The sequence below is a fragment of the Cryptomeria japonica genome, unplaced genomic scaffold (genome assembly GCF_030272615.1).
Source record: "Cryptomeria japonica unplaced genomic scaffold, Sugi_1.0 HiC_scaffold_244, whole genome shotgun sequence".
Lineage (NCBI taxonomy): Eukaryota > Viridiplantae > Streptophyta > Pinopsida > Cupressales > Cupressaceae > Cryptomeria > Cryptomeria japonica.
Genome location: NW_026729066.1, coordinates 93,401 through 113,469, shown reverse-complemented (window position 1 = coordinate 113,469; position 20,069 = coordinate 93,401). Strand labels below are relative to the sequence as shown.

Here is a 20,069-nt window from a genome sequence, read left to right as displayed (position 1 = left end):
GGGCGGGAGCCCCTGAGAAATTTCTTTTTGCCATTTTTTTCATTGATGAAAACCGACATTGTAATAAAACCCTAAAAAGGCTGACTTTGTTTGTTGCCCTAAAAATGCATGTTATAAGCGGCTGGGATGCTTAAGACATTGTAATGTTGATGTACTATTTTTGCTAGATAATAAGAAAGATTAGACGACTGTGTATGGTGGATGCAACCCATTCTAGGTGAACCATGTTAAATCTCTGTGTTATCTGTGTCCTATTTTATTTCTTTATCTTTTGTATTTAAATCTGCATATAATTGTTAGTTCATATTTGCTTCGGATCTGCTTGAAACCCTAACATGGGGCCCCTGCCACGTTGCATGCCTGGGAGCCGCTGTTGTCAGACCCTCTTGGGCCCCGCGTTTCCTTCCGACCCTACAATTCGCAAAGCTAAGTTTTTAGGTATGGATGGTTTATCCTTATGAGACTTTTCTAACCCTAATTCTAGTGGTCTTGTTAGGTATGGATGGTTTATCCTTATGCAAATTTTCTATGATGTTAAAGTTGATATATTCCATGTTAATGTTTATGTTGCAATGGATTTTGATTATGTTCCTTTATGAATAAGCAATGAATATTTGAATATTGTTTTATGGATACTAACCCATGCTCTAATAGATTTAGTTAGGTATCGAGATGTGATTGATTATGGTAGTTGAAATGCATTGAGATTAGATTCAAGTATTGTGTGTGTGTTCCTGATTGTGGTGCAAGAGGATAATTCCTTATCACTCTCTTAGGAGAGACATATGATGTCACGCTTTCCATTCACCGATGTGGATGTACATGTTGCATATGTTATATTTGTATATGTGTGCATTTGTGATGCAAGGTTGTAGGTACAAGGCATTGACTCCACCTGGTTTCATAGGTCAAAGCATGCCTAAATAATCTTGATGGTGTTTGTGGAAGATAGCGTATTGGCTCAATTGACCCAACCTATAACCTTTTCTCTATAGAAGGGCAATAATCCTTGTCATGTGGTTACCTAATTGGAATGCCATTAAGGCAATATGTAATAACCCTAGTTATATTTGTATGTGGGTGTGCAAGTGATTATTTATCTTTGTCATTTGTATTAATTATTGTTTATAAATAATAATTATATGGTTTGTATTTTATTAATAAGTATTAATGATATATAGGTGCTTATATTTATGAGCATAATGTACTATTTTCCTTTTTATTAATGTTTAAGGATGCATATTTTATGGTGGCTATTTTTAAGGAGGTGAATTTATATTAGCAATTGTAATTTTTTAAAGTTTGAATTCCTTTTGGTGGGAAACCCTAATTCCACCCAACTTTGGATTAGTGTTTTATGTTTTAATATTTCTTGAGTTTTGATTGGTTGTGTGGGAGTTAAGTTTTATTAATTTTAATTAATCATTTTGGAGGTTGAGAGTTGGTTTTTCTGTGAATTGGTTGAGAGGGAATCATTATTCTTTGTTTTGGATTTTTTTTGGGGGAGAGGATGGAGAGAGGATTTTTGGCTAGAATTTTTTTTTGGAATATTGGGTGCTCATGAATGGCTATTTTGATGGAAATTGAGAGGCTTGGATTGTGGTGTGAAAAGAGAGAGATCTGTTGGATTTTTTTTTCCATTATTCTTATGCAATTGAAAGGGGTTTTTGTGGGAGATAATTACTTGAGATTGTTTAAGGAGGTATTGCTAGTTCTTAGATGCTGCATGTTGTGGTTTTTTATGGCTGGATTGGTCTAATTGAGCATGAATTTCATCCGGGATTCTTCTCTCATCAAAACTCCTTTAATTTGTGTTGTCTCCTCAGGACTTGAGGTAGGGTTTTGAGACCTAGATGTAGGAGAATGTTTATGTTCTTTTTTTGAAAAGAAAAGAATGTTGTTTTCAATACTTTTGCTATCATTTGAATTTATTTTAATTTTTGGGCAAGTATGGGGTAAGAGGGATTTGAATGCATTCCCATTCCTTGAGTTTTAGAGACTGTTTTTTAAGAAATCTTTATGTTGTTTTGATTCTTGTTGAGTAGGATTTTGTTGATATGCTTAATAATTATTCCGCTCTTATTATGGTTATAATCTGATTTATATGTTGTTATTTCCACTTGTTATTCAAACAAAATCAATTTGTCAACAAAAGTGAATTTAAGTAAATCTAACTAAAAAATATTTTTAGTCAAACATGTGGTCTATAGAGATTCATTATAGCTATGGTCTATAGAGATTCATTATAGCTATCTTATACATGGGCCACAAATTTTTCAATTGAAATTGTCTACTAAATGTAAGTTTTATACCACTTTGGGTCTAATTACCAAAAATAATTTATTTTTGAAAGACTTGATGTTTCAACAACTCTTACTCTTATAAATAATTTTTTTTTTGAAATGTAAAAATACCCTTTTATAGATCTGTGAGTGAATTTTCAGAAATATATATCTTTTAATATTTTAATAAGTTTATATATATATATATATATATATATATATATATATATATATTATTAAAAGTAGGTCATCAACACTAAAATATAAGGTTGATTATCTTGTAAAGGAAAAATACTAAAATTTATCTAAAAATTTGAAAAAAAATTACCTAGATAAAAGCGTTTATGTCAAGATGATATAATTATTTTCTAATTTGGATAAACAATTAAGAAAAAAGGTGATGCCAAATGGAAAGAGTTATATTTTAGTACACCCAATTTTTCAAATTTATTGAAAAATATATATAAATTAAAAATAGTTAAAAATATATATTTGCACTTAAGTTTCAAGTTATCAATATACAAAAAAAAATTGAAGAACAAAAGGTAAAATTTACTATATAAAGTGTGACGCCTCGTGTAACTTCAATTTTAGCATTTTATCATCAACTATATTATAGTATTTACTTTATAAGAAAGTATATTCAATAATTTTTTTAAACTTTTTTAAAAATTACAAACATAAAATACACAAAAAATATATATTTTATTAGTTTACATCATTTCAAAATTCAAAAAATATATTTCACTTTCTATTGATTCAATTTAAAAACTTGAATCAACATTGGCCATTTCCTTTATAGAAGTGTGACACAACTTTGTGCTTTTACCCATATATTATTTGCTGTTGTTGTGTTAAGTCATGTTCTAGACCTTAAATTTTTCTGTTAAATACTAGAAAATACATTTTCGTGTTGTCCTACAAGACTACATTCAATTCGGTGTTCCTTTGTGCAAGTCTAGTTGATCAATTTTGTTGTCTTCGATCAATTTAACAAGATTAATTAGGAATCCATTTTGAGATTTGAAATGAATTATTAATATATTTTTGAGGGAATATTAGGATCTGAAATAAATCCTTAATAATTTTGAAGATATTTCAGTTTGAGTCCCGTACTTGTTGTTTGACTCTATTCATCAGTTCGGGTGCCTCTTGGGGGCTCTAGAGGATGGGTATGAGGTTTATGCTCTATTTTTCAGTCAAATTTGGATTAGATTGTATGAAATGGATTAATTTGTATATGTATGTGGTTTATTGATTATCTTATGGTGTTATCTCTATGTATTCCTGTGTTGGTTTGAGCCCTATGTGTTCCTATGTTGAGATATTTATTATAATGTTATATGGATGCAATGATGTTCAGGTCCCTATTATGAGACTTAATGGAATTATATTATATTGTTAATTTGTTGATGATTCATGTTTCCTTCTTATGCCCTGGTTTGAGTTTAGGTAGGCTTAGTATCATAAGGGAGAGTGGCTTTCCATGGGGGCCGAGATCCTAAGTGATTTCTAGGATAATCCATTGGGAGAGTTGTTTTAATAAGTGATAACCTTAATTAATGACCATAGGAAGGGTTGGTAATGCCCCACTTAGGTCTTGGAGTGCTTGTATAGGCTTAGGATGAGACTGGGAAGGCCTGTAATGGCAAGATCAACTGCCTTCTCTTTACAAAAGGTATGTTGGTTCCACATGAGTCTTGGATGGGGGTTAGGAGTTGGAAGAGATTGCCAAGATAACCTAGGATGGGGGCTGGGGTCTATGGAGACTTACCAAGATAACCCATGTCGAGCTATGTGATGACACTCTTCCCTTGTGAGCACTAGCGTCGTACCCTTGTGTAGTCCTTACTTGTTGTTATCTTGTGGATGTAGATAGTACATTGTTCTATTTTATCCCTTTCTTGTGTGAATGTGGACCACATCTCTATCTCCTAGCACGGGGGTGGTCCTTTGGGTTCCACATGGTCGAGTGGTAGTTGCCTTTGTCCATCAGGTAGTTTGGACCTATTCGTTGCTTAGATTGGCCTTGATTCTTACTCAAGATGCTTCTCTTGGATATGGTTTACTCTAAAGTTCAGAGGTAGTTTCATGCATTCTTTATAAGTTGTTACTATGCTATGTGGATATTCACCATGACTGTAGTATTGGACATGCCTTCAAGGTAGACGGTGTAAACAATGATGTAATCTAAGATCTTGTAGGAATTATGATGGTTAGTTGTAATGATGTTATTGTTTAATCTTGGTAGATTATGTGTTAGTTAGTTATTATTCAAGGCATTACATGAACATTTGGATTTGGGTCCTAAAATGAACCTAGACTTAAGGTTAAATGAATGCATTTAGTCTCTTATCATTATGTAATCAAATGGGAATTAATCTTTTAGGATATGTTAACTTTATCATTAATACTCATCTCATAAAGTATGGTTAATTGGTAATTATGTTGGATATAGTTCCTTTCATGTTTCTATGAGTTGTCTAGTAACAATGTTAACGAACCTTAGATGATGGTCCAACTTTTATTTCTTTCCGCTTGTACATTTAAGTTTATTAAGTTATCTCTTATTGAGCATTGCATTACGATTCTCATTATGATGTTTAAAAAAAAAATTTCTCTTCTTAGTTGAGTTAGTTAGGTTAGATCCTTTGGGGTTCCTTGGTGGGGTGTTACAATGCTTACCAAGAATGCATCCCTGGTGAGCTCCATCAAAAAATTGAATAGAAGGTAACCTAAAAACCATGTCCTATTGACTAAGCTATTGCAAGTAATAGTAGTTCAATTGACCAAACTGTTGATGCCACAAACAAGTCGCCTCATTATCATGAGTAAGACTACCAAAGGAGAGTCAGAAACAAAATGAGAAAACTGATATAATCTAGAATGATGATATGCTTTTCTCATCGTATTAGTAGACCTATTATGTATTTTACTTATTACCACTGTATCTAGTGTGAAGTCAACTCACTTGCCAAAACTAGTGTGAGTGATTTGATAAATAGATAGGAGATTAGTTGATAAAAATGGAACACAAAGTCAAACGTTCCTCTTCCCACATCAAAAAACCCTTTTCCATGCACTTCAATAGGAGTGTCATCACCCATTAGTATGTTAAGAATAGAACATGACTTTAAAGAGGTGAAATCATTTTATAAAAAATCCAAGTGGTGTGAAGCACTTGAGTCAGCGATCCAAGAATTTGGTTGTGAAGAAATAGAAAATATGGACTCACCTTTTCTTTTCCCCTTACTTTTGTCTATGTTCTTAGAAGATCCTTTTGATGAACTCTGTTTGACTGAATCAAACACCTTGCTATTGATATTTTCTAGAAGATGTGAAAGGTGGTCAATTTGTTTCTTTAAACACTTATGTTCATCATGGCTAGACCTCTTACAGTAAGTACACTTGACCTTCTCCTTCTTAGGTTGTTCACCTTTTGATGAAGAGGTTTGATTATCTACTTTTGAAGTAGTAGATCTTTGATATTTCTTCTTTTATCCTTGGTACTTTTGTTTCTTATCATGCTTACTAGACCATTTCTATTCTTTTGTACCTTGATTTACAACTAAGACATGAGACTTAGAGGGTTTGATGGTACCCATTTGAACCAATTTGTCATGCTCCCTAGTGAGTTCTACTACAAATTCATCTAGAGAAGGTATTTTAACATGGTACCTAGGGTACATTTTGTAGCATCAAATATAGAAACAAACATTGAATAGTGATGACGAGGCAACAGACTGGAAGGATAACCTTGAACCAACCAACCTCTAAGGCTCACCAACTCAACCAAAACCCTACTACCAAAGGGTCCTTACACAACACCAAGTCAAGAAATGGTTCAATAACACTAAACAATGCCTTGGGAGACTCAAGGGCTCCTATATGTCCACTTAAAAATAACTAACACTCTCAAGTCTTGTGTGACTACACACACCCTTGCATACATGAGTGGGCTACTACTAGGCTTTAGGGGTTTGAATGGCCCACTTGACCAATTCAATACAAAAACCCTTGGAGGGGTGTTATCACAACACCTTAACACACATGAAACATGATTTCATGGTTTAGACCCATCAGAACGTCAATTTTGACTCACTTGCCCACAAATAGAACCGATTGCAATTAGGCCTCCATTTGAAGGAATTGGGTGATAAATTTTGACACCCTGAGCATCTAGGAAAACAATTTATATTTTAAGATACCCTTTTGGGAGTTCTCAACAATATTATAGTTTTCAATACCAGACCAACTTGCATATATCCCAACCAATACTACACTAATAGACCTAATAGGGCTATTAGGCCTATTTGACTGAACACCTGTCACATACTTGCTTGGTTCTCCTAAAAGATGACTATCCTTGACCATGAAATGTTGTGTCAACCTCCAAAATACTTCTCTATCACATTCAAACCCCTGTCTAGTGCTCTACCACTCAATTCTCTTGCACAACACTCACCAAATCGGTCTGTCACATAGAGATGTCAGACCTAGGGTTAGTTCTCCATCCTCTTCGCCCTGTTGTGTCCTCTTAATGGCTCTTGGAATTGACATATGATATAGTGGCCTATCATCTCCTATAATGACAGAGTGTTCAGTTAAGGATTGATAGGCCAAAACCCATTATTACAATCAAACCCTAGGGGTTTGAGGGTTTTAGGCTACCCGGTAGAGATTTGCTTGTAGAATGGGGCAACGATAACTTCAAGGATTCTCAAAAAATAAAAAAACAAAGGTGAAAAAATCTAATTTCAGGATATATGTGATGATCATTCTTTCCAATCCACCTTCAGTATGCAATCAACATAAATTAGACAATTTCCTGTGTTTCCAACAGTTTTGATGCTTCAATTTCCTTCTCAAAACAATCAAATCAACACACACTTACATATTTTGGGGTTTGGGGTCCTTAAAGGCATCACCCAAAATGAACACAACCTCCTCCAACCATTTTTCAAACTGAACTGACTGTTGGAGACATAAAACTACCCTTTACAACGAAAAGTTGCTCATGACAATATTTGTCAAAAATGATAAATTTCAACATTTTGCTAAACCATGACCTTAAACACATTTAAATAGGTCCAAATAGACATGAAAGGACTATTGGAGCCAACTTTTACATTATTACATCAATTTGACCCTTATTGACTCATTTGCTCAATATTGGCCAAATCAGGACCTTCCTAGGACCAACTAGATAACTTGATTACATGAATGGTCAAATGACCTTATTACAATGCTTTTGGTCTCATTAGACCTTATTTGACACAAGAAACCATCTAGAAATCAAAATGTTCATATTTGACCCCATATAGGTAATTGGAATTAGGAGGTTCACTTGGTTCACTTGGTGCTCCTGCACCATACTCCCCCCCTTGAAAAATCCTCATGTCCCATGAGGGAACGTCAAATCCAGCCTTTTGAAAACCTATGAAGCCTTGAAGTTATCGCTGTCCCATTCTACAAGAAAATCTCTACCGGGTAGCCTAAAACCCTTAAACCCCTATGGTTTGATTGTAATAATGGGTTTTGGCCTATCAATCCTTAACTGAACACTCTGCGTTATAGGAGATGATAGGCCACTGTATCATATGTCAATTACAAGAGCCATTATGAGGACACAATAGGGCAAAGAGGATGGAGAACTAACCCTAGGTTTGACATCTCTATGTGATAGACCGGTTTGGTGAGTGTTGTGCGAGAGAATTGAGTGGTAGAGCACTGGAAAGGGGTTTGAATATGATAGAGGAGTATTTTGGAGGTTGACACAACATTTCATGGTCAAGGATAGTCATCTTTTAGGAGAACCAAGCAAGTATGTGATAGGTGTTCAGTCAAATAGGCCTAATAGCCCTATTAGGTCTGTTAGTGCAGTATTGGTTGGGATATCTACAAGTTGGTCTGGTATTGAAAACTGCAATATTGTTGAGAACTCCCAAAAGGGTATCTGAAAATATAAATTGTTTTCCTAGATGCCCAGGGTGTCAAAATTTATCACCCGATTCCTTCAAATGGAGGCCTAATTGCAACTAATTCTGTTTGTGGGCAAGTGAGTCAAAATTAATGTTCCGGTGGATCTAAACCATGAAATCCTATTTCATTATGTTAAGGTGATGTGAGAACACCTCTCCAAGGGTTGTTGTATTGAATTGGTCAAGTGGGCCATTCAAACCCCTAAAGCCTAGTAGTAGCCCACTCATGTATTCAAGGGTGTGTGTAGTCACACAAGACTTGAGAGTGTTATTTATTTGTAAGTGGACATATAGGAGCCCTTGAGTCTCCCCAAGGCATTCTTTAGTGTCAGTGAACCATTACTTGACTTGGTGTTGTGTAATGACCATTTGGTAGTAGGGTTTTGGTTGAGTTTGTGAGCCTTAGAGGTTGGTTCGTTCAAGGTTATCCTTCTAGTCTATTGCCTCCTTATCAAATAGTTAGGACCAAGTTTAGAAAGAATACTCAAGATTAGTTTCTTATCATCCTTTTTGAATTCAGACCGTTCCAACTACGATATAACAGATTTGAGTTTCATGAAAAAGTCTTGTATAGTGTCAAAATTGGTTGGACTCAACCCTATGAGTTCATTCTCTAATTGATGACTTCTTAACTCATCTTTATTTCCAAAGAGGTTTTCCAAAGTGACCCACACTCTATTTGGTGTAGTGGTAGATTCAATGGGAAAAAGAAGGTCAGGGGAGACTGACATACACAAAGTACCAAAGACTTCATCACATTTGTTAAACCATTTTATCTTTTTTGGAGCACCCTAAGGTTTAGTTTCAAGTCCCATTGTAATATTATGATATATATGTATTTTCAGATATATTATCATCTTAGATTTCCATTCCAAATAATTAAACGATGTTAAAAGAGGAATTGTAGGTGCATCCATGATAGGAAGAAAGGAGATTGCAAAGAATTAGGATAAGTGAAAGAAATAAGACACACAAGACACCCCCCTTTTCACTAGTCTCAAAAATCACTTCCCCCTAAATAACACAAGGTTGACACTTTATAATTAGGACATTTACAAGGCCTTTAATCAAATTACAATGCTTTCTAGGGCTCCAACAACCAAAATTAGAAAGTTTTGATATAAATAACTATGATGCAAAATAAAATAAAAATAGCCTTATGGATGTGTAATACAATTCAATACCTTTTCAATGCCTATTCATTTTTAAAAAATGAAGTTTCAAGGTGAAAGATATGGCCTATTGAAGAGAAAAAGATTCACTTGATTCAACCTACAATATTTGATGGAAAATGATAGAAAATTTTAATGAAAACCATGTGGATGGAAAGTGCTCATTTCTAAATTTAAGCAATATCATTGAAATTTATTCCTTTCACTTAAATTTGTTATTTAGAAACATGTTTTCTTTTAGATAGAAATTAACTCATCATACTAAATTTAAGCAATATCATATTTTTAAGTGCTTGAAATTACTATATAAACACCAATCATAAAACTTAGCATACCATTATCCAAATAAACTAATATTAAATTGAAACAACATACTATAGCTGATAATACCTTGTATTACTTGTCCATATTTAGTACTAGTAATAAAGGGATATCCATTTGAAAGTCAACATAGGTCTAGGTACAAATTTAGATAAGGTAGTTCATTCATAACCATTAGGAGTTGCTCAAGCCATACATCATAATAGATAAATTTGACATCCTCACTAAATATGAAGTTAGCAGTCCAAAACCTAGAGGGAAATAACTTATCTTTGTTTGAAATAATCACCTCAGACATCCCATGGAGTCTGATTATTTTATTTATGAATATTTTAGCCAATATTAGGAAATCATCTTTCATTTTTCTTAGTATGAAATGTCTTTCTTGGTTAAATTATTGACCATTACCATAATACTATCAAGTTGGTTTCAAGTTTTGGGTAAACTTGTAGCAAAATCGATGGAGATTATTGACCATTTATGCCAAGGCAAATTGTAAGGATAGAGAGTTCCTATAGGATGATAAAGTTATTCCTTCACTCATTAAAATTATAGTCATGATGATAAAATTAGTTACTTACTTCTTCATTCTTGGCCAAGAGCAAGGAATTTTTAAATTTGCATAAATTTTAGCTACCCCAATATGTACTTGACATGTAACACTATAGCCTTCAGTAAGTATTATCAATCTTAAATCTCCTTTAGGAACATACATTTGGTGTAGATAAAAAAGTATTCCATCATCTCCCACATGATCCTCTACTAGGCTAGTCCCTTTTTGCAATTATAGTCTTATTTGTTGGCATAAAGGATTTGTTTCTCACATTTGTTGATAATTTTTTGGCATGTTGAACTTTAGCTAGGTGATTATAGTTAATCTAGCCGTTCGAATTAAGGCATAAATAATTTGATTTTTATTTCATTTAACATATGAACTATCTATCTAATAATTACTTAGAACTTCCAATCACCTTCTCCATCTCATATTTAAATGAGTCCGTGTGAAAAAATATTGAAGTCTCTTATGTTCAATATTCAATTTAAATGGTTTCCTCACCAAATACATTTTCTCTCTCTTTAAATCATGAAAAATTGCTACTAGATCCTAGTCATGGATATGGTGGTTGATTTCACATTCCTTTCAATTTCCTAATTTCATAAGTGATTACACACTTTTTGGAAACTTGACTTATGTTGTCATTGATGTCAACCTGTCTGGTGTTGTCATTGACGCCATTGTGTGTAGAGGATGACCCAGTCCAAAAGTGACTATTCAAATGTTGTTGTATGGTCTAGCGGTGATGTTGAGTAAGTGTGAGGTGTTTCTAGAAGACTGGTATAGTGGAAGGTTCAATATGTAGGAAAGAGTATTTAATTTACAAGTGGAAGAATTCATTGTATTACTTTGGTTTGTGAAGTTTATGGCTTAATATTTTGGATATAAGGTTTATGATATATGTATATTGCATTATTAGGTTTTTAGGTCCTCTGTTGCTCAGATGTAGAGTTGAATGTTGTTATTTTTGATAGTGAGATTGTTTGTCAAAATTGGTTTGGAGATTGATTGACTATTCTTTGATATATGGATTCAAGTTTTGTAGCTTGAAGGGCATGTTCATTTGGTTTGTGGAGTGTTCTAGTTTAGTTTTTTGGTGTTAATTTGATTGGCAAGTGAAGTTATGTTGTTTTGTGTTATGCATTATTAGTTATTTTGTCTTTTGGCTACCTCAGTTGATTTATATTATTTGGATAATACTCTTTTGGTCCGAATATGCATTGAAGATTGAGTTTGGATGTTGTTATGGGTCTCACCTTGACATGTAGATCTGCATTGTGTATTTTGCATTGAAGGATGTTTTTGGATTGATTGGTTAATGTACTTTATTATTTATCTAGACATTTGGTTTGATATTGACTTTGGAGGATGTGTTAGCTTGTGTGATTCATTGGAGTCATTGTAGAAGGTGTATTTTGATGTGTTTGGGTTAACTGTATCTCCTAGAGTAGACCACATTATGTGTTATTGGTTCGGGTTGCCTAATTTATGTACTATTGTATATTCTATTTGTGGCCAAGCTGCCAACCTAGTTGAGGCTTTAAATGAATGATCTTTGTATATATAGATGTGTGGTTGTATGAGTTGAAGTATGGAATGTATGTGAATTGATGTAAAGTGGATCTGAATGATACACAAGTAGATTGGGTGTAACAAAAAATGTAAAAATTAGTTTGTGAAGAGCTTTGATAATGATATCTTCAATATGATAGTGTTTTGAGACAATGGTTAATACTAGATGTGTTTGCCATGATATTGGTTGCTTGACATAGTGATTCAAGGATAATTCCATGATCAAGAGATCTTGTTTATTTCAATTCACCTATTCCCTATACCTACCAGAAGATATTATGTTCATTTTGGCTGCTAGTACAGTTAAGTGTATCTTGCCTTGAGATGACAAGTCTCAGTAATGCAAATCTCTTGTATCTTTCCCTAAGGTTGTGTGCCTTAGTCTTGCAATTCCAATTAGGTGTTTTGAGAAACTTGGCCTTGAGCCTAAAACATTGTAATAAGTTATTCATATTGTGACTATGATTCTCATTGTGCTTTTTCGTAGTTTAAGGTTTTCTACGTTAATTTGGTGTTCATGTGTTTATTGTGCTTTGTGATTTCACATTTCATAATTGTAGTGATAAGATAATTATGGTTTGAATTTTACAAGATCAAAAGTAGAGTATTTTGAGGTTCAAATTGAATTTGGTGAAACAAAAGTCACTTTTGTTTGTGTCCTCCAAACTCTGATTTTGGTGAAACAGAAGTCACTTTTGAATTTCTAAAGCCTTTTGGACACTTTGGAAATGCTAATAAAAGCTTCCAATATTACCAAAATGCTGCAATCATCCAAATCTCCAAGAACACACACACACACACACACACACACACACACACACACACACACACACACACACACACACACATATATATATATCAACTGAATTAACTAGAAGCTTATTTTCCTTTAAATTGTTCAGATGGTGGAAGAGACGTAGCAGCCATTACTATGTAGTCACTTGCAGTTGAAGCAGTCGTGAGAGGGTATATAAGGCATAAGAACTAGCCAAAAACGTAGCAACTTGTTCCTCGCAACCTTCCATAGGCCCTGAAGACAATGTCTGAAGCAAACCTTGTGGCCCCAAATCAACAAACAAACCTAGGGCAAGGGAAGCATTATGAGGAAGGAGATGTAAGTTCAAATTTGAAAGCAAGAGCGGATGAGCAAGAGAAGCCATCTTCAAATGGAAAATCAGTGTTGTTATATATCATTATTATATGTTAAGATAGTAATGTTTTATTTTTTTTTCCACACTTTAGTAGTCAGTTGGGTCAAAGATGTTGATCCCTAGAGCAAAGTTATTGATGAATCCACTAGCTCTCTACTAATAATTATTGTAATGCCTAAAAATAGGTAAGAGGTATAATTGATAAGCACTTCTCATTACAATTTGATTTAAAAATACAAAAGTAGAGTTAAATGACATTGAAATTGTTCTCAAAGTAAACTACAAAACCATTTCTGTCACTTATGCCATCACAAGAACATTAGTATCCAGTTAGTAAAAAACAACAGATAAAAGTACAACTAAATCACAACTGAAACATAAGATAATTAATTTATATCATTTTTAATTACTCAACAAACATCAAATGTGACAATTAATGATCAAAGTATTAAATCTTTAACATTAATTATTGAATCCATACAAACAACAAGTACAAATATAGTTTTAAATCTTAGGTTCTTGTTTAATCCAAATTACATCAGAACATCACCAAATTACATGGGAACATCAGACAGTTAATACAAAAGGAAATATAGAATTTGCAGGGATGTGACAGGTGATTGTTTGTCCAAGTGAAATTTTGATTATATGTTTGAAGAACTCCAGGATATGGCTGACGCTGTAGAACACACAATCACTGCAGCCAGAGTGGAGAATGAAGTAATGGATGTGGGCATTCTCCCCTTGTCTTTCCTCACCACCATACCCTCATATATGGGACAGCTATTTAGTACTATGAAGCTCAACACGATTACCTGCACAAACATACTCGCAATGGCCGGATATCCTTCTCTCATCGCTCGCACAATTCCAACTATTAAGGCTATGAAATTTATCAGTGCTATGACAGAGAAAGGAATAAACAATGTCGAGGCTACCCCAAACTCAAAAATCTCTTGCTCGTATCGTTTGGTTACTTCGCTGTCAAATACTTTGCTTGTTACTTCAAAATCCAATGTGGTTATTCCAAACAATTTGTAGAAGACTTGAATGAGCGCAAAAAGATAAGAGGACACGCCTTTTATCATCCACATCCTCTGTTCGTTCCACCAATCTTTAAAAGTGCCTCCTCCCACACATATATATTCTAGAGCACCGTATGCGTATGCAGATACTGATAAAAATACAAAGAGGAGAACCCATGGATCTGAAATCTGCATAAGATAATAGAAAGTTGTTTTCTTGTACATAGTGATTACTTAATCTGCAAAAACTCAAAAAAATTAGATGTGGGGTGAAAATACCTCAGGAAATACTGATAGGCCGGAGAGCATTGATAAGGCCGGTACTGACCCATAACATATTAAAGGTAATGAATACATAGCCCATAGAAAGAAAAAGCTGCAAGACATGTTCTGAGCTATTTTTGTATGGCGAATCCCATAAGTCAAGGGACAAAACTTGCTTGCAAAAATCTCCAGTAGACCCGTTGCCCATCTTTTATTTTGGATCAGAGTATCGTTTAGATTAACAGGAGCACACCCCAGAAAAGCATCTCTTTTGGGGTAGCATAAAACAGATTTCCATCCTCTGCAGTGTATAGAAAACCCCGTCAAAACATCTTCCACTACGCAGTCGTAGAGCATGCCAACCTGCGAAAGGTCAGAAATTATTGTAACAATTTGATCCAGTGCAAAAAATTATGAAGATTTGAACTTGTATTTACCTTTTTGCCCCATTGGGTGTTCTGCTCATAGTCGCACTTGGCAAGTTCTTTTGCTTTGTCCAATCTCTTGGATGGAACTGCTTTCTCCATGCTTAAAATTGAGGAATTAATAAGCTCTTTGATTAAATTTGAAGAGCTCTGTTGTCGCTCACTTCCACATAAGACATCCCTGCGGTGAACGCATCCGGTGCCCACATATAATGGACCTTCAATTCCATCCATTCCTTTAAAAAATACCTGCATATCAAGATTTATACATAAATATGGGTCGAATTGATTACATCTGTTGTGAAGCAGTGGCACCAGTTGAAGTTCCAGACACTCACATTGTAATACCTGCTCAGACGACTGGCATACAGATCGTTTTTGGTAATGCCATGAAACCTTTGGGGAAACTGGACATAGGCAAACTGGTGTCCAGTTTGAGAGTCCATGAAAAAGCACATAGCTTCTCTAAGGGCTTCACAGTTGTTGACATACATGTCACAGTCCAGAGTAAGAATGAAGGGAGCATTGCTCATTAGAGCAGAGACTCTAATCTGCAGACAAAAGATAAACAAAATAACCATTAATATTCTTCATTTTTCAATCTAGATTGCTTGAGAGCAAGAATATGATATGGAAGCAGGGATATCATTATTACCAGAACATTGAGAGCCCCAGCCTTAAAATTATGAGGGTGCCCAGGTCGCTTCTCTCGGGAAACATATACAAGACTGGGCAAGTCATTGCCCTCTATGTCAATGTCTTTGCCCCTTTCTAGCAAAACCTGCACTTGGGATTAATCAGAATTAAACAGTAGCTTCTTCTAAAGAGAAAATCCTTAATGATTGGCTTGAAACATCAGACAACTATTTACTATTTTTGTGTATGATGTGATAAGAATATACATCATGACAAATTTTTTATCACTAGTAATAAAAACTGACGGATATTCAAACAGAGTTAGCTTAAACAGTCCTTGAATTTTAATTTGAACATTAATCTAAACAAAACTACCAAACATTCAAAACTGAACTACACCATCAAAGCAGTTAAACTATTTACTCGAGCATCCTTATGTGAGGTGATTAGACATATCACTGGCAACTTGAAGGTGGATATTTAAGTAGCACGTAATGCTTTATTTACATAACTATTTTCTGTTTGTTGATAAAAGTTTAAGTAGAAGATATTGTTGGTATATTAATATGAATATTCAATTGTATAGTTTTTCAGTCAAATTTATTGATCTAGATAACTCATAGTTAAGTGGACCATTCATTCTCATAAGCATGTGGACCACTACTTGTCAGATATATGTTTGACTCAAAAACTATATAGTTGACTACTAATATAGATAAATTATGATTAAATTAACTACTAATATAGATAAATTATGATTAAGTGAACCACTCATTTTCTTGAAAAATAGATTCCTGTGAACCACTAACATAAAATACAAATCTAACTTAAAAAAACACTTATAAAACAAAATAAACACTTATAAGCTAAAATAAAAGATGAAACACAAATTATATTGTTTTGGAACTATATGAATTTTGTCACCTGAACAATGCTGGGATGGTCTCGAGAAGTCATTCCCGGATTCCATTCTTTGAAGCCTTCATGCTCTTTGCATTTCTGTGCTGGAACAGTGCCCCTCTCCACAATGCTATTTATACAATATTTCATTTCCTCGTACATTTTCTAAGCAAAACAAAGATTATTTATAAACCATGTTAAAAGGCGTCTAAGTGAGATTAGCAAGCATCTCCAATTCTTAGAGAGAAATGTTACACTTAGAATAGGAAACATATCTAATTTATAGAGAGAAACTAAACCTAAAATAATTTAGGGTTTTTAAGTATTATCTAAAATAGTTTATGTGGTAACAGACAGGTTTACATAACTTTGTCAAGTTATCTTCTATAGATTGTATATTATATATAATGGGTTATAATGGGAAAATCTTAAAACATCTTTTTTCATAATATTCTTCTCAGATCTTTCAAGTTCTTTTCTATCTATTTCTCATCACCAGCAATGCTAAGCAAGTTCAGAAGTTATCTACCACACAGTGTTTTGCTTACCAACTTGTTCTCTCAAATTTCATGGACTGTAAGAACTTCATATTATCAAAACAAACATATTAGTATTAGCAATGATGAGGGTTTCAATTGGTTCATATCATTCCAAAGAGTATGGATGTAAGCAACACACACCTTGACAGATTCCCATTCTGTAACAAAGGACAAGTTGTCACTTTCATTGTCATAACATTCGGAAAAGTATGCTTCTGGGCATCTCTGCTGAATGGAGTACTTGTGGCAAAAAGGAACCCAACTCTTTGCAAAACGTGAAGCTTCCAACAGAGCATAAAAGGTAAGTGGGGATCCTCCATCATCAGATACATAACATGTCAGTCTTTCTACTGGATAATTAAAAGCCAGAGTAGACAATACAGTGTTTGAAACGTCCAGTGGAGGTTCTTTAAGAGGGTCAGCCGTGCATATAAATACATCAATGGGAGGTAGCTCCCTCTCAAACCTGTTCATCAACAAACATAATCCAATTTACTCTAAATAAACATTTTCTTAACCTTATAAGAAGGCCAACTCATCTTTATATATATATATATATATTTATAGTGTTTACCTTTTAGAAAGTCTCTCTAGGTATGTAACTCTATCCACAAGCCACCATCTGCAGCTCGACTCTATTACCCACATGAAGGCGAAGCCTAGCTCTGCACAAAATATCAAAATCCATGGTACATATCCTTCACTTGGCATATACTGGATGCGATAATATACAAGCCCTAGAATTGCACCAAAGTATACACATGCATAAATTCTGTTTATCTTTGCAACTGGCTTTTCTACTGTGGTGTACAGAGGGGAGTCTGTGGACTCCATCTTCTTCTTCACACAACTCAATAATCGAATCAGTAGAAAACAAATTATAACATCGTGTAGCAACCTGTCTGTAGTGATTGTAGTGGGTGGTTCGTAAAGAGTGCCACGTATACTGATAATAGGATGCGAGGATGAAATCTCAAGAATTAAAAAGTACCTTCGATTTAGACTACCTCCTTATCATTGCCTTTTGTGGTTAGGATGCGAGGATAAAATCTCAAGAACCAAAAAGTTCCTTCCCATGAGATTTAAACTACCTCCTTATCATTGCATTTTGGGGTTAACAGGTCAGATTTTTGTTGAAACATTTATTTGGTGTAGAAGACTACTTAAGATTGAATAGTAGTTCAGGAATGTTTGAATAGTAGTTTTGAGTGTAGCATCTACGAAGCAGTTAAAATGATTAGATTTGAAGCTGGGACCTACACGACAGCTTGCAAAGCTCATTAATCATTTTATTAGTTCATGGAATATCATCAGCTTCTCTTAATTGGTAACAAAATGAATCAACAATAAGAGAGCAGAATTAAATTAGATTGAGTAGAATTTTTAATCTACATTTTTTAAAATATGAAAATTATTTTATCAATAATTTAATTGGATAATAGTTATTTATATTATTATTATGTAAGTTACTAAATTGATAATACAATATAGGACCTTTTTATTATTTATTTTGACTATAAAGTAGGTAATAATGAACTCAATTATTTTTTAATCATTTTTTTCTATTTATTAAAATAATTTCATTTATATAGTTGATATTAAATAAACTAATGATAGCAAAGATTTAAACTAAGTTTAATAGGTTTTGTAATTTATATTATTTTTAATCAAATTTGTTATAAACTATTTTTTTTTGCTTTTTATGATTCTATTGAATAGTTGACAAAAAGAACATATTTGTTGACTTCTACAACGTTACTTCTATTATCAATAAAGTACAATTTATCCAATTAACTTGAAATACCAAGTGGAGGAAGCAGCGGTAGGGTTTTGCGGGCGGGGAGAATGTTGAGAGTTTTGACAACCCAGATCTAGATGCTTTTGGGGGGGAGGGGGTTGTTTGTTGGCCTCTCCTACTGCTTGTCTCCGGTGGGTTGGGTTGTTTCTCGGCCTGTTGGTCTCCGAGTGGTTGGGGGATAGCATGGATTTCCCTCCCTTCTCTTTTGTTTCTGTGGGTGGAGATTTTTTGGTCCATGCTTGGACTGTGGGTATGGGCGAGAGCTTGTATGTGCTCTATCCGCTATTGATACTGACGTTGCACATGTGGAATGCGGCAGTGTTGGTGGGGGTGTGGGTTTGTTGTCCTGTGTTTGATCTGTTGAGCTTGGTATGAATGCTGTTGTTCGTGCTTCCCTTAATCCGTGTTCTATTGCTATTCTGGGTGCTTTTCTTGGTGTTTGTGGTGGATGGAAGTCCTATGTGGCGATGTTTGGTGGGTGTTTTTGGAAGAATGGAGGGGTGTGTGGAGGGTGCTTCGGGTGGAGACTTCCTCGGGGTTTTTCTTGGCTCTTTGCTTCTGCCGGTGCTTCTCCCCCCTTTCAGTGTCTTCCTTCCTGGATTCTTGTTGACTGTGCAGTGCCTGATGGTGGACATTGGCTCTGTAGTTGGTTGGCTCCGACTTTCTTTTGGACCTGTGGGTCTGTGAGGTAGAGATATAGATGCTGGTCGTTGTACTGCATAGGAAGGTTTATGTGGTGGCTATGGTGGTCTACGCTTTGTTCGTAGGTTGTTCTTTCCTGGTTGTGTCTTGGTGTGAGGGGGTTGTTTGGGATCCGGGTGGAGTTTGTGTTTTCTCGGAGTCCCTTCTCCCCATGGGTTATTTTTTTCCCTTTGGGATAGACCTGGTGTGGATGGGGGTCTCTGTCTAGGAGGTCCCTGCATCTTTTTGGTGTAGTTTTTCAGAGTTTTCTCTTGCAGATTGTGAGTGCTTTTATGGATCTATTCATTTCAAGAGATTCTCTATTGTTTCACAGGTTGTCTTCTTTCCTTTTCTCTCAGTCTATCCTATTGAGGTGGACCACTCTTCTATTGAGGGAAGAGTTGTGAGTTGAGTTTTTTGGGATGACTCCTATTGGGAGTATTGGATACCCTTTTTTTTGAGGTTGGATGTGCTCTTGTAATTATCTCTTTGTCATTAGGTTTATTTCTCTCTTCTCCTATAAAGGTGGAGATTCTAGTGAAGGTTGTTGGCATAGGGTCTTTCTGGTGCTAGCCTCTCTTTCTGTTCAAGGTTTTGGGAGCCTTTTCAAAACCCTTCCATCCAGCTATGTATCATGATATTACTTGTTGGTTGTTGGACTATGTTTTGTGGTTAGATGCTTGGTTTTCTCTACAAATTGTCTCTTTCCTTCTAGATCCTATTGAGGTGGTTCCCTATCCTATAGAGGTGGAGAGGTGTTGTGCTA

The 20,069-nt window shown here is 34.7% G+C and overlaps 1 protein-coding gene across 1 annotated transcript; it reads right to left on the bottom strand.

Annotated features, from left to right (window-relative positions):
* Positions 1-13,472: 13,472 nt before the first annotated feature.
* On the bottom strand, positions 13,473-17,857 carry LOC131869349 (cellulose synthase-like protein E6). The gene is made up of 8 exons (XM_059215743.1): positions 17,399-17,857; positions 16,966-17,290; positions 16,310-16,450; positions 15,405-15,530; positions 15,088-15,300; positions 14,762-14,998; positions 14,340-14,687; positions 13,473-14,249 (listed from the first exon to the last, which is right to left on the bottom strand). The coding sequence occupies exons 1-8, from the start codon at positions 17,656-17,658 to the stop codon at positions 13,680-13,682; spliced, it is 2,220 nt and encodes a 739-aa protein (XP_059071726.1). The 5' UTR covers positions 17,659-17,857; the 3' UTR covers positions 13,473-13,679.
* Between the last annotated feature and the right edge of the window lie 2,212 nt (positions 17,858-20,069).

Coding starts and splice junctions, on each gene's coding strand:
- LOC131869349 (XM_059215743.1), bottom strand. CDS start 17,658: ATGGAGTCCACAGACTCCCCTCTGTACACCACAGTAGAAAAGCCAGTT. Junction 15,531..16,309: donor ACCATCCCAGCATTGTTCAG/GTGACAAAATTC, acceptor TCCCAAGTGCAG/GTTTTGCTAGAAAGGGGCAA. Junction 15,301..15,404: donor CTGGGGCTCTCAATGTTCTG/GTAATAATGATA, acceptor TTTTGTCTGCAG/ATTAGAGTCTCTGCTCTAAT.